Source organism: Anolis carolinensis, chromosome 2, assembly GCF_035594765.1.
Source record: "Anolis carolinensis isolate JA03-04 chromosome 2, rAnoCar3.1.pri, whole genome shotgun sequence".
Classification (NCBI taxonomy): domain Eukaryota; kingdom Metazoa; phylum Chordata; class Lepidosauria; order Squamata; family Dactyloidae; genus Anolis; species Anolis carolinensis.
In genome coordinates, this window is record NC_085842.1 from 39,519,745 (window position 1) to 39,547,316 (window position 27,572).

Genomic DNA, 27,572 nt, shown 5'->3' on the forward strand with positions numbered 1-27,572 from the left:
TTAATTTCACATAGATTCAGAGCTTTTTATATTCACGTGACATGCCTACACACTGCAACTGACACACTAATATGTCACGACACACAGTTTGGAAAGTGCTGATCTAGCTCAACAGTCAAATAGAAAATCACAATACAATTTATGCAGTGTAATTTATTAAATTTAATAAATATCTCAATGGGTGACTTTGTGCTAGTCCACCTGCTTTTTAATAAATATCTAGAGCAATAGTCAAATAGAAAATCACAATACTGTTTATGCAATGTATAAGGAAGAATACCCCAGGACAGTTCACAAAAATGAAAATTGATATTAAAAACACCCCAAACAGTCACCTATGTTTAATTTAAGGCTTTGTTTTGTGAATTTGAAAGGAAGAAAATTGAATTACTCTTTGGAAAATAAACCATAGTGCCAAACATTGAAAGATTTAAGCAATCAATTGGACAAATTTTTCCTTGCAAAGTCTGGAGATATACCAGGCAAAACTCTGCTTGGTAGGCATTTCATATGATACATCGCAAGGGTCACAGCTGAGCTAGAGGTGTATTTCAAACAGCAGCAGCCATTTTGTTCCTGTCCTGCGCTGACACTGATCAGATAACCAGACGTATTCATGAAGCAGGACCCTGGACAGCATCTAGTTAGTTTCTTTCCTCTGATGGCCTGTCATTCTGTCAGTCCTGACCTTCAGGCTGTCCTGCACCATCTGAATCACACTCTCCCTGCACTTTCTCACTGACTGCAAGCTACTGTTGTCTCACTGTCTGACCTTACACAAACACAATACAAACAGACAACCCACCTCAGCTCCATCACTGTCTATCGCTTACACAGGAGATTGATAGCCACATAGATTTCTCTCTCTTCGACCTTCACTACTAGAGTGGCAGATTCTGACTGACAGCCAACCTCATTTCAGAAAAAGCTAAAGTACCAGGACTTGATGGTATGAGTTGCTTCTTTATTTTTGTTGTTGTTGTTGTTTCTAAAATTGCCTTCAGAAAGCACATTTGATCAACTTACAGTTCTCACAAGAGCTATACTAAAGATGCCACAATGCTAGTTTTCTAAAGTATTCAGCTTGTAAGTTGCCGCTTTATTTCCAGTTGTAGATTTCAAGAACTAATAGCATGTTCAATTGCTATTTGTGTCTTCCAGAGTTATTTCACTTTCCTCTTTCCTCAATGTCTATTTTTAAAATACATGTTTTCTCTAGGAGACTCTAAAATATGGTAAGAGTTGGATAGGAAGCACATGTTCAAAATAATTTAAAAAAAGAGGTAGCAGAGGTGACATTGGAAAGGAAACACTGTGCTGTAATTGAGCCATTTAGGTTTTGTGAACATATCTTTTCTTTTCAAGTGGAAATAAAATGACAATCTGGAAGCTAAATACTTCACTATAGTGAGGATGTTCTCCCCTTTTGTGCTCTATGCATGGAAAATAGAAGAAACGTTCCCTTCCATTTACATGGTCAGATAATCAAGGACGTTTTTGGCAGCTAGGATTTGCTACAGCCTTTATTTTTAAAAGTGCATCCACACTGTAGAATTAACATCACATGACGTCACTTTAACTTTCATGACTCAATGCTATGGAATAATGAGAGCTGGAATTTTATACAGTCCAGCCTTCAATGCCAAAGAGCACTAGCTCTTCACCAAACTACAAGCCTCAGGATTCTATACCATTGAGCTATGGCAATTAAAACAGTATTAAACCACATTAATTCTACTGTGCAGGTGCACTCTTCATAATCTGTTGTGTGCAATTTGCAATGCAAGCAGATTTAATTAACCCCACAGGAATCATTACAAGGTTAAACACAATGGATGTAAAGTAGTTACACAATGGAGAAAATATATTCATGCAGTAAAGGCAGAGTCTTGTTACACAATTTTGGAAAGTATCTCTTGACTCTAGATTAGACTGCATAGACCAGTGGTTCTCAACCTGTGGGTCCCCAGGTGTTTTGGCCTACAACTCCCAGAAATCCCAGCCAGTTTACCAACTGTTAGAATTTCTAGGAGTTGAAGGCCAAAGCACCTGGGGACCCACAGGTTGAGAACCACTGGCACAGACATAGATGGCCCATAGGTATTCCACAAAGACCTGAAAGAACAAGGAGTTTCTACTCCCAGTTTACCAGATAAAGACAATAAACCATATTCACATAGTTTACTGCTGCCTTTAGTGAGATGATTGTAAATTTTATTAAATGCTCTGATTCTATATTTTAGCTTGATATAATGTAAGATACAGGGGGTTGGCCCTAAAATATGTCACGCAACAAATAACCAATCAGTACAGAACTCTTTATTGAACTAAATCATGTAAGCTGTTATTTCTTACCTTTTGGGCTCTGGAGGTGGCTGAGATTTTGTGTCTTTCTTCTTTTTGGAATCCTTTTTGGAATCTTTTTTTGGCTCTACTTCGATGGCTGGGGGATTATTTGCAACTGGCATTATGCCACCAAGTATCTCTCCCATTTTTTGACTTTGGACATGATAGGGATGGTTTTAAGTGGAATAATAGAAGGACAACAGAAATGAAAAGAAAAATGAAAGAAATAATAACAGACAAAGTGAAAGAAAACAAGCTAAAGGTAAATAATAATAATAATAATAATAATAATAATAATAATAATAATAGGAAGAAGAGGAACAGAAATAAATGATCAAATAGTCAATCAACAAAAGAAGCAAAAGAAAGTCAGAATCAAAAGAAAAATAAGGAGAATCAAATCCTGTTGTCCTGACAAGAAGGATCACACAAGCTGTGACTTGAGTGGCAGCCTTATAATGTGTAATACCCGGCAATGTGTATAATAATTCATTATGATGTTTACCAGAGAGCTTACAAAAACACTTCATTATTTTGTAACACTTTGTTATTCAGTAACATATGTAGAGCAGAGTGTGATATCTCACTGTATAGAACACAACTTCCAAAAAGAAAACCATCAGGGCAACAAATACCAAACAGTCACTATGGCAAAGAAACTTATATCAGCAACACTTTCAGGCAAAACGTGAGCTCGAAATGTCAGTGAAACGATTATGACTATCAAACGGTGACAGAGGATATTTTCAATGTCAATTAACTTTTAGCAGGTACAAAGTCAGATCCACTGCAGTACACTAAACTGCATAACATGTGGAATAGTAAAAACTAACAACAACCGAATGATGTCCTGGTAGAGGACTTGTGGCACCTTTATATTGGGACGAATTATCCCATAGCCTTTAACAGTGTTCTAGCAGCCTTATGGGTCAGGAAGAAGCTACAAATATGCTGGATCAACCAGCAGCTAAAAAAGGTCTTAATATATTAAAAATGATTTGAAGAAAGGCAAAAAGTAGTCACATTACTCCTCCCTTTCCTTCCTCTCATGATATGACTGGAGGATGTTCAGTTAATTCTCTGCTCTTTTCTATCAGGTTCAGTACAGTGACTACATGGAGATCCAAATGTGTACAATTTCTTAACTGATTCAAACACATCTAAAACGTATTTCTTGACATAAAGGAAATATGGCTGAGATATTTCATGAGAGTATGGGTGGTACAAACACAGCCCTGCAGTACTGCCACTCCTGGAAGAAAGCCCAATTTTTAAACAAGACCTTCCTTCTCTTTTCCTACTACAAAACTATGGCTGGAATGGCCACCGCCTGGCCACTTGACTCCTTCCTCTGGCCCATAAGCAGGCATGGCAGCATCCCTGGACTATGAATCCTGCCTTGAAGAATTTATTTGCTTGTTCCATGAGGACTTAGTTCATTGTCCGTTGTAACTCTCTCCAAAAGATCAATGTGTACACATGTCACCAAAGCTCATTAATGAGTTGCTATGAGTCTTTCGGGCCATGTTCCAGAAGGTTTCTTTCCTGAAGTTTCACCCACATCTATGGCAGGCATCCTCAGAGGTCATGAAACATCTCACAATCTCTGAGGATACCTGCCATAGATGTGGGTGAAACATCAGGAGAGAGCGCTTTTGGAACATGGCCATACAGCCCGAAAGACTCACAGCAACCCAGTGATTCTGGCCATGAAAGCCTTCGAAAATACATAGCTCATTAATGTTTTTAGTCTCTTTCCCCCAACTGTCAGTGGTATTTTTTTAAAAAAAGTAATGCTTCCATTTTCCCGGTCAGTAACAATAACAACAGTAATAATTTGTTATTCACCTTTTCTCATATCTTGAAGCAGGGTAAAACACTGTTTAAACAACACCCAGGGAAAAAAAAATAGACTATACAGTGATCTTATTTAAATTAAAGTGATATTCAGTAAATATACTCTTGTAGCCCATTGGAGATCTATTCTGCACCATCATGCTACCTTTCCAAAATGCATAAAGCAATTTTTCAAGGTGAATCACTTGACATTTGAACTTGATTTCTTGTTACTATTAAATACCATGGAAATGAAAACAAAACTGATTCCATTCTCAGTTATTCTAATAATAAAAAAAACTTTATTTGTATTTCACCCTATCTCCCCATGGGGACTCATATTCTGTGACAGATTCACATGACAGTCAGATTCACATGACAGTCAGACAGACAAAACAGAAACTTATCGGCGCATTAAATGAAGAGATATTTTACTGAGGAAGGGATTCTCCCCACACTGGTGGGGCAAGCAGATCCCCTTACCTGTTGCCATGAACGTGTGATGCACAAAAAGCAAAGCTGTAGTGAAGCAAGGTGGGGTCAATCATCGCTCCATTTTCTGCTCGCTCAAGCAAATCACTGAGGTAGCAGAGATGCCTGTGGCAGCCTCTCACTCCGTTACGAGCACAGTACTCATCTAGCACGAATACTTGGCCAGGACTGAACCAGCCCTGTATAGAAATAAAGAGCACTGATTTCAAACATTTAAAATGAATTTAAAAACAAATTTTCAAAAGGTAAAAGAGATAATAATAAACAATACAAATAAAGGAAGAAAATTCCCTGCAAATAAAATGAAATACCGTACAACTTCCGTATTTATGGGGAATGCATTCCATAACCCCTTGTAGATATCGGTAAACCACAAATAATAGCGAATCCTATATTTTGACTATACTTGGGCCAGAAGCATACCATAGAATAGCAATATATTAGCACAGCCTGAACACTTCCATTTGTGGGCCTCTTTGGGTCTTCCGGTGCTATTTTATGGTAAGCTTGGGTCTGAAGCATACCACAGAATATGGTAGAATCTCTCAAACACATTTGTCGGCCTATGTTCCCTAGTGCTATTCTATGGTTTGCATGGACCAGAAGCATACCATTCTGGGGGAAATATTTTTGGAAGTGTGGGTAAGTGAAACCATAGCCATTGAGTCCATGGATAAGGAATCATACTGTTCATCTGCAAAACACATAATTAAAATAAATGGATATGCATCCAAGAACATTTCACATTATTTGGAGAAGCCTAGGGCTCTCTTTAGCTTTGTGTACATGCAGTGAAAAAATCCTATATCCTATTCTACCTTAAAGTCCCCTTATATGTCCTCAACATGTAATAGTAGATGGTGAAGGGAATCCAATGGGGAGGGAGATGGAGAGAGAGAGAATTTTTTCCTCTGGTAGATGCTACCCGATCAATAGATAAACAAAAATGAATTTTCCCAATATATCATAATTCTAATGTAGATGAAAAAGACAGAGTGTCTGGAATCTGGATGTGTTGAATACGGTTTTATTGCTCTAATTAGCCCAAGATATCCCTCTGCTCCACCCCCAAAAACTTTGTATGGGCTTCTTCTGGGTATGCTAAAAGAAAAAGAAGGAGCGACAATACATATCTATTAATAATTACAGACAAGGCATAGGAGGAAGAGTACATGCCACTTCTTAAACTGCATATATAATACATCAATTAAGAAATAATACATTAAATCAGATACTAGTGAATTCATGTAAAAGAAAGGCCTTTAAATACTCACAAACCAATTGAAAATCAACCAACAAGGATTTTTAAAAAAAATCTTATGCCTGGCAACTGATAGATGAAATATACAAATATTTCTTGGCTGAAACATGTTTGGCTAATTTGAGGAATAAAATCTTTTTTTATACATCCTGAGACACAGTCTCTATCATAACTAATTCATTGGATGCTTCCAGTTCCTTCTGCTTCTGCATGTTAAGACAACCAGAAGAAATCCAATTACAAAAACAATAACAATTTGTGCAGCTTTCGCAACTTATCTTTCTTCCTCTTACAACTGCTAATATCAGCAAAACAAACACACACACACATACACATAAGTTAATTGCTGCATGCTATGATTAGAGCACAAGCAAGTTTGCAGATAATTAAAGCAATGAGTCAGGCACACATAAATGGCACCAGGCATAATTCATACATTTGGGGAGGGGAATCATCTACATTCTGGCCACTGGCATTTAAATGCAACAATTGCAGTAGAGGAAACTAGGGGCTGAATATCATTACAGGAACAGGAAGTGCTATGTTTCTGGGTGCATCTATACTGTAGGATTAATGCAGTTTGACACTACTCTAACTGCCATGGCTCAATGCTATGGAATCATGGGAGTTGCACTTTTACAAGGTTTTAGCCATCTCTCCTAAAGGTCCACAGTTCCTCATCTATCTATCTATCTATCTATCTATCTATCTATCTATCTATCTATCTATCTATCATAGTACAGGAAAGGGTTAACAGAACATTTCACCTCACTTTCTGTCCCTGTGATAATTTGATTTGGAAAAAAATGGCTTGTGGTGGAAACAAGGATTGGTGATAAAGCTTCAGTGGAAACACCATTTTCTTATGATAACTCTTCCAGGAGTGAATTTCCCTTCCTAGGGACAGCTTTCTCCAACTTCCTGTTGTCTCACCCCCCATTTTTAACTTGCAAGTCACTTGCAAGTCGAATGTTTGCAGTGCGGGGACTACCTGTATTGTTCTTCTTGGTTGGCTACTACGAGTACAAAGAACTTGTAAATGTGAACATACAAGGGTCATTTGAAACTTCATCACACGAGGTAGGATGCTTCAAGCACAGTTCGTGGACGGAGCTTTTCGGATCCCATCAGAAGACACACAGCTACGACTGGCAGGGCACTGTCCATGAACTGTGCTAGAATCATTCTATGATGGAGGCCTGAAAACATGGGAGGTTTCGATAAAATGAGGAAAGCGCAGGGGAAGCCAGGCGGTGATGCTTCCCCTTGTGGTATAGGGAAAGGGACGATGCGGGTGATGCAGGGTTGTGGGGAGACAGGTTCCCACACCGCCCACTAAATTTGCCCTGCTATCCCATGGATAACCCCACTTTCCCCCAGCTCGAGGAGCCTAATCTGATGAGGTATTTTGCTGTGCTTGAAGTAGCCCCTCTGAAATCAATTGAACAATTTAGTCACAAGTAACTTAGATAGCATTGAATAGGCATAGCTAAGTTTGGATCCAGTTCACTGCCTCTATTTTACTTCTACTGTATAGGATGTTTCAAAAGAATGGACCCAGTTTTAAAGCAGTGCTCTTCCCCTTACATAAACAGCCTGTTTCTTCTTATTGTCAGTACCAATGGCAAATGCTCTTTGGCATTGGTGGATCAATGTTCAAATGGATTCAGTCTTGGTGAACTGCAGAAACCCAAACGCCTTATGTTGTGGGGTTAACCATCTTGTGAATGACTGAGGCTTGGGGCTGTTTAGTGATCATAATTTGAAACTCTATGTCAGTGGTTCTCAACCTGTGGGACCCCAGATATTTTGCCCTACTCCAGAAATCCCAGCCAGTTTACCAGCTATTAGGATTTCTGGGAGATGAAGGCCAAAACATCTGGGGACCTACAGGTTGAGAACCACTGTTCTATGTCCTATTCTTTTGAGGGTAAGATTTCATTACTGGGCTAAAGTGATATAGCGATTTTTAATCAGATCTATCTCTTTGAAACACCTTGCACTTTTACTATATATTAACTCTTCTATTAAACTAGACCTTGAGTCTGCTTTTTAAAAGTTGGCCCTTATTTGCTTTTGTTATTTTATTGTTTTTAAGTAACTTTTTAACACACTGTAAATGTTATCTATTAGAGAGGTTAATAAGACTTGAAAATGGTACATAGATACTATATTAAATGATTACTGTGTGGCACAATAAACCACCTAAACATTATAGATAGTTGTATATGGTGTTTTTTTTATTTTTGCCAGACCATAAGATACAAACCATATCTCTACAACAGTACTATTTTATATTATCTCTGAAATAAGGATAGAGCTTGAGCACTTTGTGTGGGAAATGCAGGGTTCTACAGACATGAAGAATTATTCTTAGCATATGTTTCATTTGTGTGAATAGAGAAAATGAGATGGCACATTTGACTCCACTGCTGATCTTTATGTAGTCCTTCATGGATAGCTTTGTACCTGTGATCAGTAACTTCCAAAAACTATGTGAGATACAACTGAATTGGACAAAACAAAGAGTTGGGAAACCATTCTCTCCTATGCATTCATCTGGGCACACAGACAAAATGTTTGTCTTAGAGTGGGAGGTAATTTCTCTTTGGGCAAAGGATACATGGCTTGCCGGATGTTGCTGAACTGCAACTCCCATCATTTTTTCTGACCATGGACTATTTTCATTAGAACTGCTGGAAGTTGCAGTCCAACAACATTTGAAAGGAAACACAAATCCCAACCCTGCTCAAGACAAAGAGAGAGATTGGGACCAACAAGATAATCTTTATCCTCCAGCTCATTTGGACTTTGTCTGCCAGAAGTATGAACTATCTTAAGCAATTGTCAGGGATTCTGGTGCTGAAGTCCCAAACACTTAGAGGACCACTGTTTGGGAACTACTGCTCTAGACTAATCATGGAGATACACATTTTGTTGAAGGAGGCTGTGTCTAATGTGAACAGGTTTCTCAACATATACAAAATTTAATCCCTTTAATAGGCTTTATAACTCACTATCACAACAACTGAGCATGGATGGGAGGTGACTGGAAGCCAATCTGTGCAGGTGTTTTGTAGGCATAGGGCGTTATATTTTCAGCAGTCTACTCAGTTTACATTAATTAATTTCTCTGAATGTTCTGCAAGGGCAGCAGCACATGTTAAGAAGTGTTATAATAGTGAAATTTCAAGGTTACATGGGAACAAAGTATTAAACACAAGTCCTTGTAAAACTATTGCAGCATGCCAGAACATGATGCCATTTTTTTTTTGCAAATGAACTTTCATTATGAAGATGACATTGGTATCTTCTTAGGTAGATTTTTTTCACACTTTCATTTTAATTCTGCACATACGTTACAAATGCACCCATATACTATGTTCACAAATCTTAAGTATTGGTAAGGATGCTGAACAATTGATCAGATGCATTGCTTTAATGCTCCAAAACTGCAAAAATCTTTCATCTTTTAATTGAAAAGTTCCTGCGGCGACTAGATCAGTGCCCTGCCCCTTTAGGCAACTTCTTTGCCACCCCATCTGCCACCCCAAATGCTACGTCTTTGAAATGACGCTGCTGTGAAAAGATTAAAATATATTTTCTACCACTCAGATGACACCAAATCTTTTCTGGATGCCAAAATAGCTACTGTTGAGGAGAGTTGAAGAAATATCAATTAAGAACTCTGCCGAAGGGATTTGCTTATCCTTGTTGGGCCAACTCCAGAACAGATTGAAAAGGGATTAAAATAATGAGGGGCAGAATCAAAGGCATGGGAAACAGACATCATTCCTTTCATTCTTCCAACCGCCAGAAAGCGCATGTGTGAAAATGAAAATGCCGATTGAGAATAACACAGAAATTGGACTGTCATAAAGCTCTTCTGATAGTCATTTCTTTTCTATAAATTATTACAAAAAAACTTCTAGAGTTTTGAACTGTAATGCTGACTGAAGCAGAAATATCTCACATATTTCGAAATTCCAGGTTGTTTTACTTCTCAGAGATATTTTGGCAAGGTGAAAGGGAAGGTGTAGCGAGTTTAAAAAAAGAGGATTTTTTTTTCTAAAAAATTTAAATTCCAGACCCCTCCCCCCTCGCAGTTGTTGAAAAATACATATATGAGTAAAATATGCAACTTCAGGCAACATTTAGAGAGAAGTAAACACACCGTGTTGCTATTTTCATATCTGAGAAAACAGTCAAATAAGCTGTATTTCTCTGTAATGAGAAAATTGCTCCTGCTCTCTTATACTTAGTTCAAGGATGCAGTCTGATTTCTGCCTCAGATGAATTAAAGGCAATCTTTCTATAGAACAAATCTTGCCAAGATAGGGTCACCATAAGTCGGAAATGATTTGAAAGCACATACTAATATAATTTAACCCTAATATTTGTCCCTGTATTCACTTTGTCAAAATCCCAGGAAAAACAGACAACATAAATTACATGGATAGTTATTTGTACGCATGCTGTGAAACACACCTAGTTAGTAGAAGCTTCAGTTGGAATATTGCTCAGAAACAAAACTAATTATAGATTAAGCTCTTTTCTATAAGTTCATTTTCTGAGCTGTTATCTGCCTTACTTTGTGTGTCCTGGTGTTTCTAGTTCTGCTCATAAATCATGATTTAGTTCACATGATGGAAAATTTTGCAGTAGCTGACGCTTATCTTTCATAGGCTCTCCCGTGTGATCTGCCATTTGAGATCAGATTATGTTTGCCATGGAAAATTTCCCAGAGTCAGTATCATTCCAGCAGATGGTTGTTCTTACTTATGGGTCTTTTGTTATTTTACTTTGGCCAAATTCCAATGGTGTGCTTCCACATCCATTGCCAGAAGAACTGGGACACTTTCCTCTTCTTCTTCCTACTGCAGCCTTCCAAGGCACTAAGACATATTTCAGGGGCAACTTCTAGGATTTTTAAAATATAAAAGTAGCTCTTGAAGGGATGGGGAAGCACCAATTGTGTTGTAAGTCGTGTAATCCTGTGAAGGAACATCTTTTGATCCTTATCTCCTTTTCCAGATCCAGATCAACAAATCCATATACTGTTTTTCATACTGTTCTGTTTTTTGGAACAGAACAGGGCAGGAAACCTGGGTCCCAGCCTTCATTATCTTAGATCTTAACAATTTTAACATATTGTTTTTGCAGCATTGGAAGACCCAAATTGGACGAGACTGTTTTCTATAAATAAAGTCTAAGGCAGCATTTCTCAAACTGAGGGTTGGGATCCCTGGGGGAGGGGGGGGGGGGTGTCACGAGGGGGGTGTCAGAGGGGTCGCCAAAGACCATCAGAAAACACATATTTCTGATGGTCTTAGGAACCCCTTTGGCAGAGAAAGCTGAAGATCTCTCTGCCTGTCATGGGGGTTCTATGTAGGAAGTTTGGCCCAATTCTATCGTTGGTGAGGTTCAAAATGCTCTTTGATTGTAGGTGAACTATAAATCCCAGCAACTACAACACCCAAGTTTCAAGGTCTATTTTCCCCCAACTCTACCAGTGTTCACATTTGGGCATATTGAGTATTCGTCTCAAGTTTGGTCCAGATCCATCATTGTTTGAATGCACAGTGCTCTCTGGATGTAGGTGAACTACAACTCCAGAACTCAAGATCAATGCCCACCAAACCCTTCCATTATTTCCTGCTGGTCATAGGATTTCTATGTTCCAAGACTGGTTCAATTTCATTGGTGGTGGAGTTCAGAATGCTCTTTGATAGTAGGTTAACTATAAATCCCAGCAACTACAACTTTAAAATGACAAAATCAATCCCCTTCCCAACCCCACCAGTATTCAAATTTGGGTGTATTGGGTATTTGTGCCAAGTTTGATCCAGTGAATGCAAATACATCCTGCATATCAGATATTTACATTACAATTTATAACAGTAGCAAAATTACAGTTATAAAGTAGCAATGAAAATTAATTTATGGTTGGTTCACCACAACAAGAGGAACTGTATTAAGGGGTCATGACATGAGAAAGGTTGAGAATCACTGGGTTAGTTTCTATTATTGTTAGCTGCCTTGAGTCCCTAAATAAATAAAGTTAAGAAGGAGGAGTCAGCTATTAATCAATAAAAACCTCATCTGGAATCCTGTTGGTGACATATGCAGGCACAAGTCTAAGTTACACTTGCATGTGCTATTTAATGGTCAGCATGGGTAATAGCATTTGACAGCTGCATCATCCATGCTGACCTCCCCAGCATCCTTAACTGTTGCCATGGTGGGGAACCCTCCATGACCATTTAGAAGCCAGGAGTCAAAGTGTGGGGTCTATGGCTTTAGCAGCTCACTTCAGCAGCCAGCCATAAGACTAGAGATGGAAATTTCTGGAAATTTTGAAGCCATAGCAGGGGGTGGGGACACACACAGCTGTCCCTACTTTTTAAAGGGGAAAAAAACCCCTTGTCATTTTTTAAAATTGGAAAAAGAAATTATTAGCACCCCTACTGATTGAAATTCATTTTACTATTGAAGACTACAAAATGCATTGTGTGTGACTTGGCTAAATGTATGGTGTTTTTAATATATTAATAAGTACCATTTGTTCTGAAAATAATTACAAATGGAATGTTCTTTCTTAGAGAATAGATTTGTTACTAATGGAGTGACAAGGTCCAGAACTGCAAGCAACCCTTGAACTATAAAGAAACTTCTTAGATTTTGCCAGGAGCAGACAAAAACAAAAAGAACCTGTCACAAAACTTCCAACCCCCGCCCCCAGTAAAAACTAAACCATAAACTATAGTGAAATTATTCTTACTGCTACTATTCCTACTACCAAAAATGATAAATAAAAATATTTTGTTGCCTCCAATACTCCATAACTCCAGGCAAATGTAAAGGACTCACATCCACCAAGAGATTTGAGAAAAGCTATCAAAGGCCAGGAATCGCAAGGATGTGAGATACTGTACGAGTCCCATATCTGTAGAGGAATACATTTCAAGTAACACACACACCCCCAATACTGAAAATAGGGATGATGGTGAACCCTATATTCTGACTATACCTGGGCTGGGAACATAACCTAGAATTACACTGGAGGACCTCAGGAGACTCACAAAACTTCCAGGAGGACAATACTTTCTGGAGATTGGTTTTTAGGTGTGGGCACCCATTATAAAAGAAACTATTCCATGTATACCCATGTATTTTTCTTCTGGGAGGAAAAGGTTTTAGATAAAAATATAATATTTTCCCTAAATTTTTGTATTTTTTTCTTTCCTTCGCACCTTTAGTTTAAAACATAGCAGCCAGAATAGTTACAGGAACATCTAGGAGTGAGCACATCACACTCTTAATAAAGTCACTCCACTGGTTGGCAATTAGTTTCTGGGCAAAGTGCAAAGTGTTGGTTTTGATCTTTAAGGCACTTCATGGTTTGGAAGCAGGTCATCTATAGGTTCACCTTCTCCTGTACAATCTGCTCTGAACACTTGGCCTCTGGAGGTGTTTACCAGTCAGAATCCAACTGGCAATTGTCACTCAGAGGACCTTTTCATAGGCCGCCCCAAGACTGTGGAATGACCAGCTGGAAGAGATTTGACAGTTAGATAAGCTGTCAGAATTTAGGATACAACTGAAGACCTAACTCTTCCAGCAGGCCTACCCAGTCAGTTTTTAACTATGAATTTTAAATTCACATTCTACATTTATTGAATTTTAATAGTTGTTCCATGTTATTTTCACATGCGTATTTTATAAAAAATATGTTATAATATGTGTTTTTATTGAATGTATTTTATTATGCTGACGTATTTCACAAGTATTGTGTCCTGCCTCGAGCCATAAGGAGAGGTAATACATAAAAAGTTATTACAGTAGAGTCTCACTTATCCAAGACTTATCCAATGTTCTGGATTATCCAATGCATTTTTGTAGTCAATGTTTTCAATATATCGTGATATTTTGGTGCTAAATTCGTAAATACAGGAATTACAACATAACATTACTGCATACTGAACTACATTTTCTGTTAAATTTGTTGTATAACATGATGTTTTGGTGCTTAATTTGTAAAATCATAACCTAATTTGATGTTTAGTAGGCTTTTCCTTCATCCCTCCTTATTATCCAAGATATTCGCTTATCCAAGGTTCTGCCCGCCCGTTTAGCTTGGATAAGTGAGACTCTAATGTATTATCATCATCATTATACTGTAAGAGCAACAAAGCCATTCTTGTGGTTCTTCTGAAGGGTGAGGTCTAGGAGTAAGCTGATTCCTGAAGCATAGGCTGGTCTCTGAACTTCCCCAAATGACCTTATCGCCAAACAGCAGGGTGTGTGAGTGTGTGCCACAGCCAAATATTATTTCCTCCTATTGGTGCTATTATTTTATTTTTGAAATCATCCAAAATTAAATTTCTAAATTTAACCTTTGACAAGAACTTTTCCAGGCAGCACTCTAAGAATTTCAGGATTTCCACATAGTCCTCTAGCATTTCCTCATGAATATTTTGATTCTTCCTATTAGATTAGGAGTTTGTTTTCATTTAACAATGCTGATTGTCTTGGATTCATTGAGTCTGACATTTTCACACAAATCTGCATTTCCCCCTTCCTTTTTAATGAAACTATATTTTTATGCAAAACCACAGTTCATTAAAATTCTGTTTTTGTTTCATTTCAGATTTAAAGAAGAGAGTAGTCATCTTTGTAGCTCCTGGGTGGAATTTCAAGGATAGTAGGGCAGAATGCGTTAGTCATCACATGTCAAATCTTCAGGAAGAAAAGGCAAGGACTGGAGCTAAATAAGAAGAGAGCAAGTGCAAATGATAGACAGAGCAAGCCCCTTCTAAAAGGCCATTTGCAGAGACACACTCTGAGGAGCCCATGGCTATGGAAACGGTGGCAGGCAGCTTCAGTAAATGATGCCAACAACACCTCTGCTTCTCCTTCCAAATGCTTCTCCCTGCCAAGAAGTGTCGCCTCTGTCTTATCTGCGATGAGTCAATTTCTTTGTTTTCATACAGAATTCTGCCTCATTCAATTTGTGGGAAATCAACTGAAGCTATCCAGCCTGGGCTCAAGAAAGAGCAAGGATGCTGCCTTTCAGGGCATCTCTCAGTCTTCTTGAGATGCCTCCTGGAAATATCACAGAGTTAGCAACCCTTGCCTTAAAAACAGTCAGGAGTTTGCAACTGAGTGGGTGCTCTGTTTATTCTAAATTCGGGGAGTTATACACCTGCTATACATTACTTCCAGTTTCTGAATTGATTCCATTTGAAATAATCCACATGTGTCAGATTTCTACTAGAGAGCAACTGACACAATTTCTCACATGTTAGCAAGTTTGATATCTTGTCTAGAGAAACAACAACAATATAGCCTTGCAAGTTGGATCCGATATTCAGTTATTTTCAAGGCAGTTTGTATATAAACTTGTATATATGGCATGAGAAATCTTAGTGTGAAAATTTGTGTAAAGCTTAAAAATCAGAGAATAGTGTTAACGCTCTCCCACGGAGATAGAGAACCTTGAAAAAAGGTGAAAACAAATGGGGTTTTCTACTATTTCTACTATATATTGTCATATGATTACATACATTAAATGGAATACATAGAATTATTGTTATATATATTCCATTTAATGCAGATTTCTCTGGGCTCATTCATATAAGTAGTACCATACTGCATCTCTCGTATTTTTTTTTTTTAAAAAAAACCTATCTGCATAAAAAAGGTGAAACACATCCATCTTCTATGTGAATGATTGGACGACTTTTGCCTCCCAGGAAAAGATGGTATATAAGCATCTGAAGACAGATATATCCATCACTCTTATATCCTCTAGTACTATTTAATCTATGTGTATGAAAGGAGGGTGAGTGAAAATACTATCTATATATGAGTAAACGTAAGCTTTAGGAGTCAAAAAAGGAAGACATATCCAGCAGGTGTACTAGATTTTAAGGATGGAGGTGTGATGTACACCAATGGTTAATCCTACTCTTTAGTAGTTCTAGTAATCATTGTAGCTATGTTCTATTTGTAAATCCAGTGATGTCAGTTCCCAAATAAGGGATGTTTCTAGGGTTTTAGTAACAAATTACCATTCAAATAAAATGTATTTAAAACAGTACTCACAGAGACTGTTATTTGAGGTAGAACAAGAATCAGCGGGAACCAAAAGCCTAGTGTTTCACAAATAAATACTTTGAAGTGGTCAGTGAAGGAGTTTTTTAAAACCGTTCCTTCTTTTTGCTTTGCTTTTCTATTCCATGCCATACTTTATTTATTTATTTATTGGACTTGTATACCGCTACTTCCAATTTGGCTCAGAGTGGTTTACAGAAATCGATTAAACAATACAATTAGCTTTAAATAATAATAGCAGAACAACACAGTTATATACAGAAATATGAGATAAGGATAATTGTCCATGGCTAGTTACTACTTTGAAGATAAAGTTTATATTCAAGTTTCACCCCACTCTGAAATCAAACCCATCAGTCTCCACTATCCATCTATGGAGCACAAACATATTAGAAAATATTTAGTCTTCGAGAAAAGGAAAACATTTCTTCAAGGTCATGATATGTGCATTCTCCCAGCCAAAACTATGACTCTAACCAATTTTCTAAGGACTGTGATTCTCCAACTCCAACTTCCTATGCTCAGTAGCTGAAATCCAAGTGTGGAATGCATTTTATTAACTTTCCACATAATTTTACAAAGATAACTGCACTGTTTTAGAACCCCCTTCTTTTGATACTTTTTATCCATACTTAAGATCTGTAGGATTTCATTTTGTTCCAAATGAAATACAGAAATCCTACTCAGATGTTACTCATCACCTGTTCCTGAACAAAGGAGCAAGAATTCCTATTCTTGTGGACAGTTTTCATGTGAGCAAGCACCCTAATTTTCCAGGAGTCTTGCTTACAGGGAGAACCTCAATGTGAACAGGATCTTCTCCTATTCAGACACATTGTTTTCCCATGAGGAAAGTGATAATGGAAAGGGCTTGGGCTTGGCATTGCCCTCATTCCATGTTGAGGAAAACATAATAGAGAAGAATTGAACATAGTTGCTGTGTTTGATTTTAAATGACAGGTCTATATGGCACTTCTTATGGGATGTTTAGCTGTGGTTAGGAGATTCTACAATATAGTTAGAGTAGTGGGGCCAGTAAAAGAAGCTACAACACCAATCTAGATGCATCTTTACTGATGTGTAAATAAGCCCAGAATTGTATAGGGCAGTGCCAGTCCACAAGCCATCAGGTGATTTGTAAGAAAGACAGGGATAGTTGTAGTTAATGGGTTCAAATATGGTACCAATCACTGGTACATTAGGAAAAAAGGCCAGTCCTCCACACCAGAAAACCTGAGAAAAACTGGAACAGGTAGTGATATGTGTGGATTATTGTTTCAAATGGACTGGTAAAAGACTAGCTGTCTTATAAACATTCACTTTTGTTTGTTAGTATTCCGAAAAATCATGTAACATGTATACATTCTTAATAAGTCAATGGCTTTGGGAGGCTAAAAACATTTATGTTCCATTTTAACTCAATAGTTTTGACTAACAAGTCAAGGACATTTTTATTATTGAAATGTTTCAGGTTGTTATAATGCTTAGAATCATGGAATAAACATGCTTCCTTTTCCACCTTCCTAAGGTACAGACATTGCCATTGGGAATCCATTCCCACTATGATTGCAGTACTTTGGGAGGAAAAGTCCTATAGTCCTCCCTGTACTCTTAAACAGGCTACCAGGCCCCACTAATGCTTATTGGGAAGGCAACAGAATAATTGGGAGCTTCTACGTATCTGGATAGGGGATGTTCAGCCTATAATAATCAACATTTCCAAAACCCATTCCAGTGACTGGTGCCATAATTGTACCCATTGAATTGTGTTCAAGTCGGTAAGTTTTGCTTACAGGGAGAATCCCAACATGAACAGGATCTTCTCCTATTCAGACACATTGTTTTCCCATGCGGAAAGTGATGGTGGAATGAGCTTGGGCTTGGCATTGCCTTCATTCCATGTTGAGGAAAACATAATAGAGGAGACTTGAACACAGTTGCTGTGTTTGGGAGCTTCTAAATATCTACCAATGTCTTTCAGTGGGACTACTACTATATGTGTGCTGCTTTATGTAGTCCAGAAATTATGTACCCTCTGATTCTCTCCAGGTTGTTTTGTGCAGGGACAATGCTCTATGGGAAGCAGGGAAGGAAGGGAATTACTCGTCTTTTTGAACGTAGAACAAAGGTGAAGGCTTACCATACAAAAAATGGATCAGTTCCAATAATTATCTGAAATTGATGTGAAACAGTCCATATAAGCAAAGATGAGTGACAGTTATTATCATTTTAACGATGACCAGTTTTCTGGGATTCCATAATCTGGGTGAGATTCCGTTCCCCTGTGAGGTTTAAGGCGACAACTTGTTGTCTGGTCTGGAGCAAGAAATGAGGGTCTCTGTGTGAAATGCACAATGGGAAGACTTTTCCTCAGTGGGTGAGCCCTGGCAGACTTTGTATGATTACAGCAGCAGGCAATTAGATCTGTCCATCATCTTAATTTCTTGCAGAGCCTCAGAGCAATTGTAAGTCTCATACACTCACTTGTTTTTTATTTATTTATTTTTGTCAAATTAAAGTGGCCACTGTTGGTTTTAGCTGTACTTTTTAAGGAATGAGGTTTGGAAATGTTGATTATTACAGGCTGAATATCCCTTATCCTGAATTCTGAAATCCATAATACTCCGGTTTTTGGACATGAGGTAAGAGCAACTCTGAACAGATTAGTTATTTTCTGCAGTTGACATCTGCCTGAAAGAGACAAGGCCACAACCCCACCCTCCTTGGAACAAAATAATCAAACCCAGAGAGTAATTGCTGAAAATCATACTTATTTCACATAGTGTACAAACCATCTTTTCCAGAGACCAAGAATGGTGTGTGACACTTCAGTGTAAGCATAAACAAAATTTGCTGCTGTGCAGGAGTTTTACCTCACACTGGACTCTTAGTCATGATTCTAAAGTCTATACTTGAATCACTACATTTTATCAAAAGTTACCCAAAACTGTTCACATGGGTGGTTGAGGTAATAACACCTCTGCTTTATAGCTCAATGGACACAAATCTCGTTTTGTGTTCAAAATCCATATAAATGTTGCATATAAAATTACCTTCTGGCTTTATATATAAGACCTATAAGAATCATAAATTAATTTTGTGTTTAGACATGGGTTTCATCTCCATTACGTATGTACATGCAAATACAGGTATGTCAAAATCTAAAAACTCTAAAATCCAAAACACTTCTGGTGCCAACTGCCAGGCCTTTTGGATAAGGAATACTCAACCTACACTGATTCTTTGTAAGGTTTAAATTGACTGAAAACATGGATTTTATTTTTAAAATCCGTTGCAGATTGGGGGCTTCGGAATGCTCTCTGGGATCAGGACCAGAGATGGACCAAACCCCTTTCCCTCATGATGGTGGTGCAATGTGATTTTTAGGATTGGTATTGTATTTTCCCTTTAGTGTCATTTTTCTCTTCAGTAAATGAGTTGTGGAAAGCATTTCAAGCATTTGGAGGCCTTCCTGATTATTTTGATGAATGTTATCTGGATTTCTACCTATTTTAGAATCCTGCTCTAATCACACTTGTAGCTATTGTATTTGTTATATGCTTTCAAGTTAACTCTGAATTATGGTGACCCATTCACAGTGGCTTTTTCTAGTCAAGATTATTAGCAAGGTAGGAATCTATCTTCTTCTAAGGCTGAAAGAATATGACAGCATGTTTCCACGTTCAGGTCAGACTCTGGTCATCAGAAATCTTAGGATGCATCATCTATACAGTAGAATTAATTCAGCTTAACCCCACTTTAACAGCCGTGGCTCAATGCTATAAAATCATGCAAGTTGTAGTTTTACAATTTATTTACAGTATTTATATTCCGCCCTTCTCACCCCGAAAGGGACTCAGGGTGGATCACATTATACACACATAGGGCAAACATTCAATGCCCATAAACATATCAAACAGAGACCGAGACAGACAGATGCAGAGGCAAGTTAACTTTCTCCTGAGGGGATGTTCGATTCTGGCCACAGGGGGAGCAGCTGCTTCATCATCCACTCTGACGGCACTTCCTCATTCCAGGTTGTAAATTAGTTAACCTTGCCTCCCCACTTTTTTTATAAGTGGTACCTTATTTCCTACTTGATAGATGCAACTATCTTTCGGGTTGCTAGGTCAGCAACGAGCAGGGGCTATTTTTTATTTTTAATTGACGGGTGCTCACCCCGCCACGGGCTGGCCTCAAACTCATGACCTCATGGTCAGAGTGATTTATTGCAGCTGCTCAACAGTCTTTAGCTTCCTCTGCCAAATAGTACTGGAGCCTCACCAAAGTACAATTTACTTGATCCCATTGCATTGAGCCATGGAAGTTAAAGTGGAGCCAAACTACGATAATTCTACAGTGTAGCTGGACCCTTAGTCCAGCACCAAAAAATCACACCACACTGACTCAGATCTTTAAGTAGATATGGGAACCATGGGAAATCACCTTCAAACATATCCCACATTTAAGAGGGGGAAAACATGTCTTAAAATCAAAGAAATACAGTACTGTTATTAAAAATTCTGACTATAGTTATAATTACCCATATTTAGAGCAGAAAAATATACTTTGGAAAAATAACAGCAAAGTTGCTTGCCTTTTGAAAAATAAATAAATAAACATGAGTCTGGAAGCCTAAATATGCCTTATTGTGAATCCTGTCTCATTGAACAGAATGGGACTTTGTTCAAGTAACCAGGTAAAACACTACTCACAGGTGTACATATCCTTAAGGTCTGTGACACTTACTCCCCTAAAGTATGTTTTGGATAAATAAAGATTACATTTCAATGGTAATAATACAAAATCTGGTATTCATCATTTTCCCAAAGTCTCTAGAGGCTGCTTAGAGTTTTGATGAGAACAGATTCACCACAATTGCATGAAATGCCAATTCGCTTGTGCCAGAATTATAATGGGGCAGCATTAGAACAGGCAATATAATATTCAATGCACAAAAACATACAAAAAGCATGTCAGACTTGAAGGAGTAAAAGTCACTATGACAGGATCAAATTCAACATTTGGTGTTGTAACATTGACTAAACATAAATGTGAAAGATCTGTAGGATATGTTCCATACACTTTTTCCAAAGGCCAAATGTATTTACAGTAATAATCAATTTCACACTGCTAGACAGGAGGGGCCATGATAAGAATAAAATATGGGTGTCATTTCTGCTACTTGGCTCACTAGTATGTGAATGAGAAAATTGTACAAGACATGGGACGTTAAACTCGTGGGTTGGAACCAACGGCTAGGGAAGACAGCAACGTCAACACAGGAAGCTTCCAAACACAAGATCAGTCGGGGCCAAATTCGGACCTGGAGTAAGCAAGCACTACCTCCACTGGCTGCAGTGGCACAGCACACACTTTCACCAGATCAGACATTGGTGCCCGGCATTTATATCGCATATACCAAAGATCATACTTGCCAGACAAGAATAGGAATCATTAAGTCTGTGGTCCAAAGTGAGGCGCTGAACCATCTCAAAGAGTGCAGCGTGGTCAAAGTTACAGGGATTGGAAGAGATAAATTCATCCATGCCATGCTTTTGAGCTCTATCTGCATCTGTTCATTTATACATATAAAGAGAGACACAATTTAGAGAAACACATTGCATTGCATTCGATGCATCAAATACACAACATGACACATGAAAACTAAGTTGCTACCTAGGATTTAGGTGCATGTCAGGCTCACAAGTCTCCATCGAATATATTCTTCTGCTTCCATTGTCAACTTGCAACACTGATCGATTGGCTTATTGCCTTTAGGCCCAAATCAGAAGTAAAATCAGCATATTTTGATTCATTTATTCTATACTTTGAACTGAACAGAAAGGTCCAACAATGTCCCCTCTTCTTATAATAAAAAAGAACTCGCCAAAAATGTAAATTAGCATTTTGGGAGTTTAATAGCCAGCCAGTTCCTATTTATTTGAATCAAAGGAATTTTAATAGTTCCTATAATTCTGAGAGAATGTAGTTCTTTACATTTTCTTAAACTGTTTTGCTGTGATTACATCTATTTAGTTTTTTGGGAGCAAAGTAGCATCTGCTTTTCTACTCATTGTGAAGTCAAAGAATGTATTTGTGGGACTTATTTCCAAAAGGTACCAAATCCATATGAACAAATATTTCAAGAATCAAAAAAAGAATGTTGAGGAATGCATTCTTTTGCTATAAAGTGCAGTTTCCAAGCACGGTACCCAAATAATAGGATACATTTTGATAGTTTTGATTTGTATGTAATATTCTACTCTGAGCCAACAATTTGCAACCCATAACTCATTTTTTGTTTTGTTTTTTAATTTGGTACGTTTTAGAAACAAACTCCACATTTACATTATCAAAATCTTATTTATCTTCAGCATATTTTAAATCCTTTTTTTCCTGGAAGAAATCAAAACAATAAAGGATGCTCCTGTACACATTGCAGGTACGTCACATAGAGGAATAACTTCCAATAAAGCAATATATGACTTTATTATTTTTTAATACTATTAACAGCTGGAAAAGACAACTAGAACATTATTGGAATTCAATGTCTACTTTACTTTTCCTTGAATGAGGGGAACAAAATGCTGCTTGGTATTATTCATGCCCATTCAGCTGCTTTTATTCGTTTAGTGAGACTTACTCCAAGGAAGTTGGCACAGAATTATAACATTATTTTTCCAGGATACTCATTCCACTTTTGCATGATATCCTTAGGCATACATTCCTGGAGGGTGCACTAATTATAATCAAAGTGAATTAATTAAAATATATATCTAAACTGCAGGAAGCAAGCACAGTGTGGGGCTTGGCTACAAAAGGCAATCTTCCCAGATGTTTTGTTTAGTCAGAGAGTCTGAATTAAAAGACACTTGTATCTCAGATTGTTTTTTTTCTCACCAATCCAGCCTTTTGCTACACAAAATTGCACCCAAATCCTTAACAAATAGAACAAGAAAGCAGGATTTAAACCCTACCTTGTTTACAGCTTCCTGCTGTCTTAAGAGAATTTCCAAAGCTCAAGGGCACAATGAAATGAAAACCTATAGTTTCTTGGGGATGGTTCTCCCTTCAAAAGCACAATAAGAATTTGTTTTTTTTTAAAAAAAAGTCTGGATTTCCAAAACAGCAAGAGAAGCTGTGCATATAAAGAAACAGTGGAGATTTCTGCTAAAGGTTTCTTAACTAGGAAGCAGGGTCCTTGTTTACAATGGCTCATGTGATAAGAACACAAAAGAGACTTTAAAAAAGAATGCAACGATGAGAAATGACCACTGTGTTGCACTATTAATTAACTATATCAAAGACAATGGCTTTTAAAAAGGCTACATATATAAAACAGAATTTATAGAATGGTCAATTCAACAAAGAATGTATGTATTTTTATTACCTTTTAAACCACTGGTTCTCAACCTGTGGGTCCCTAGATGTTTTGGCCATTCAACTCCCAGAAATCCTAATAGCTAGTTAACTGGCTGGCTGGGATTTCTGGGAGTTGTAGGCCAAAACATCTGGGGATCCACAGGTTGAGAACCACTGCTTTAAAATATAGCCAACAGCTCTGGTATTCATTGGTAGAGTCCCATCCAAATGCTAACCATGACTGATCAAGTTTAGCTTCCAAAATGAGACAAGCCCTGGTGCCTTTGGGTATTTAGTGGGACTAAAGGGAAGTGAACTGTGAACTGTGGTGAACTGTGGTCCTAGAAATAGGGTCGGGAGGGGGCACCCATTCTGTTATTTCAGGATAAGGTACCCATCATTTGAGGGTACATCTACACTGCGAAAGAACATGCGTATCAAGAATAGGTCTCTATAGTCACCTATGGACCCACCGCCAAGACCTTACATTTGGAAGGCAATCATACTCAGCCACAAGTGGTAGCCTATGATGATCTATACTGCAGGTCGACACTACTCAATTCTATCAAATCATGGGAGTTGTAATCTGGCAAGTTCTTTAGCCTACAATATTTGACAAAATTGGAAGCTGCTCTGAGTCTCCCTCGGGTCACATAGAACAGGGTAGAAATAAAGTAAACAAACAAATAAATACTCTGCCAAATGAGCTGGTGTCTCACCAAATTATAAATCCCAGGATTCCACAGTCTTGAGTCATGACAGTGTAGCTGCACCCTTGGACTGTGAGCTATCTTTACTGTGAAACATTCATACGTTCTTCCTGAGATTGGGGCCTGTTACAATAAGACAGTAGAATGGACCACTTCTTCAAATAGCAGGCTTTACCTCATTGGGGTTTTAAAACAGAGATTGGATGGTGATCTCTCAGGTGTGCTTTAGCTGAATGTTCCTAAATTGATAGAAAGGCACTAGATGACCTTCCCTGAGTTATAAATTTCCATTGTGTAGTTTTATGATATGATTATAACCCACCAGTAGTGTATCACCTTTATTTTGGAGTTTTACGTATATGAGTGTATTTCAGTATGTTTTTCCGTCTTTTCCTTCTGTCTTTTATTGATTTAGTGCAAAAATTATAGCTGTACATCTGCAATGCAACTTCAATACTTAGCATTAAGTACTGAACTAGTTAAGTTTTGCTAATACACACTAAAACCTGAAGCCTGGGAATGTTTCTTCTTTGGGGGGCATGACACCCAGAACCCCCCAAACAACCTTAGCACTGGCCAGGCTGGCTGAGGGATTATGGCAAATGCAGTTCAAAAACATACTTTCTTCAATCTTCAGAATATTCATATGTGGGTTAAGTCAATCTACTTGGATATAAACCTAGCTACTTTTCAGAGTAAGTCCCTATCCTTACAAGATTTAAAACTATCTTCTACCTACATAAACTAGTTTAACAGAACTGTGGATTAGGTAGCACATTTATTTTCCTTTCAGGCGAAAGATCTTCAGCACAGCCCAGTCTAACCTTGGGTTTCAAGTGATAGCACCCTCTCAACAACCAATCATGTGGCTCCTATCTGTTTTGACAGATGATGCTCCATTTCTTTGTCCCTCTGGGCCAAGATTAATTTGATTTTCATAGAAGTACGCCAGTAAAGGGTATCCCTTCCTATTTGTTCTCTTCCAATTTCAGGTTTTATAGCATCCAGAATAAATAAATAGATAGCTTTGCTGTTTTAACAGGCTACAACCAGCTTTTAAATAATTTAAACAGTCAGACGGTTGTGTTCAAATTTCCTCGAGAAGACTGCAAGCTGACAAATTGGCTTGAGGCTTTCATTTGCCAGTTCTACTCAGAGATTTCATGACTTCTCCTTCAATTATGAGCCATGGTGCCTTGTCAATCCTGATGCTTTAATAAGGAAGCCAGAATACATTTACTATAGAAGTTTAAAGGTTCTCTTACCTTTTATAGGCTTGTAGAATCCTGACCTCAACTGCATAATGTCTCTGAACTATGCCATTTACAATTCATTTCACCAATAAAGTTAAATGGGTGGAATCACATGATTGGGGCCAATGGTAGAAAGTGATGCATGATACACATTCCTTCTATACTTCCAGATTCCCTTTTACCATTCCTAAAGAATTGTGCTTGCAGTGTATACTGATGTGGCCCCAACCCTATCTTCTATTCCTTCAATGAGTATTAGATTGGGAACAAATCTGGTTCCTCTGACGGACTCAGTTTCCGATGGAACCACTCAATGAGTTTCAGTTTGCCAGGCTAACCTGCCAACTTGATAATTCCCCTACAAACGAATTCTGTCTTCTTAAAATAACTCTCTCATACTTCCATCTCTTTTTCTTCCTGCTCCTCCATGTTTTTTTTCTTGGCATACTGCCATCTCTCTCGTAGTATCTCTCTCTTAGTATCTTGGATACTAAGATATTTGGATTCTGACCCACAGTGTTTTACCACTAGAGCTGATCTCACTTCTGCCAGGATCTTGATCTAAGGACTAAACAATGCCAGGACTTGGCCAACATGTTTCTGGGATGTGCTACAGCAGCATGTGGGTGGGGGGGCACTGAATGTTTATTTTAAAAGATCTGAATGTACAGAGAGAAAACCATAGGCACAAGCAAGGAAGATTCCACACACAATCCACCCACATGCTGATGTACATGGTCTTGACAGTATAGGGCAGTTCAACAGTCGTTATGCAATTATCTACCACAAAGTGACAACAAGCAACCTCATGAAACCTATCAGAGAGTTAACAACCTTCCAAGAAACCTACCTACCAAGCTTTAGAATCCTCCAGGTCAATAGTGATTTATATATGATGGCTGCTTCCATTTAAACATCATTAAAGGGCACAAAACCACTAGACTTATGGCAGAAGTACACTCATGTGGAACAATGGTTATGCAACTAGTTCATGCACATGGGTGCTGCATAAACAAGCCCCGTGAATTTAGCGATCAGGCAGAGCAAATGTTTGACCTGTAGTAAACATTTAAATCATAGCAGCCCTTTATCTTGCATCCATAAGAACTGCATGTCATACAAAAATTAAATAAACCTGATAACATCCATGTTCTCCTACGCAAGTCACTGGCAAACTGAACTAGTGATATCTATGCCACTGCTTAACTGTGACCTTGTGAAAATATGTTCCATAACTCATGCTTGTAAAACTGATGCCAAACAGGATCATTTACAGTAGGTTGCGGAAGACTTTGCCCTGGACATCCAGATATAGAAGGTTCATGACTATAGCTAGACCCAAATGTATACATTCAAATACAATTGGCCCTCTGCAACCATGGATTCTGTATCCTTGGAGTCTACCATCCATGACTTTAAAATTTCTCCTCTCAAAAGAAGTCCAAAAAGAAAACTCTGATATTGTCAATTTATATAAGGGACACCATTTTACTATGCCATTGTATATAATGGGACATGAACATCCATGGGTTTTGGTATCCATGAAGTGTCCTAGAATCAAATCTCAGCAAATACCATGGGCTTACTGTAGTGTTCACTGTTCAGTGGTTGTTAGCTATATATAAAATAACAGTAATGATGACATTCAGAGCTGACTTAATAGATCTGAATGTTAAGGAATGGGTACAAGTCATCATTAAAGGATGTCCTGCATAAAAATGAAACATGATTCAAACTAGAAATGGATTTGATTGTGCTGCAGATTTAGACTTTCCAACACACTCTCGTTTTGCATCTAAAGTAAACTTTATCTTTTTGGAATACCTAGCCGGATAAAATAATAATTGGCAATACTGACACACACCCCTCCTATAAAATCAATGCACGAGCAAGCTGTTTAAAGAGTTTGATTGGCTTCCATTTTTAGCAAGTTTTTATTTGGCTGGGGCAAAAATACAGGGTTGCGCTAAACCTTTTCCCTATACAGGAAAAGCAAAGTATGGTATTTAAATGTATTGTCCCTTGCTATCATACCTCCTGCTCTAATTTAATATTGCATATGGAGTCAATAGTTTCAGCAGAATTTCTGCTAATTAACATTAAAATATAAAATCATCTATGTGGTCTGAAGACTATTTTAATCAATTATCAAATTGGGTAAACTTTATTTTTCTTTATTTGTTCGTTTGTTTC

General features: G+C 37.9%; 1 protein-coding gene and 1 long non-coding RNA gene across 19 annotated transcripts in view; one reads left to right on the forward strand and one right to left on the reverse strand.

Moving 5' to 3' along the window:
* The window catches only part of LOC103279515 (uncharacterized), a 97,533-nt gene extending 81,496 nt beyond the window's left edge, over positions 1-16,037 (forward strand). The window contains exon 3 of the long non-coding RNA XR_506845.3: positions 14,586-16,037. This is a non-coding gene — a long non-coding RNA (uncharacterized LOC103279515). The remainder of the gene's footprint in view (positions 1-14,585) is intronic.
* cadps (calcium dependent secretion activator) overlaps positions 1-27,572 on the reverse strand; it is a 445,008-nt gene that overhangs the window by 146,653 nt on the left and 270,783 nt on the right. For all 18 annotated transcript variants that reach the window (XM_062969670.1, XM_062969676.1, XM_062969674.1 and 15 more), the window contains 2 exons: positions 21,490-21,626; positions 4,666-4,853 (listed from right to left, as the gene is read on the reverse strand). In XM_062969670.1, coding sequence (XP_062825740.1) covers positions 4,666-4,853; positions 21,490-21,626 — 325 coding nt within the window. The remainder of the gene's footprint in view (positions 1-4,665; positions 4,854-21,489; positions 21,627-27,572) is intronic.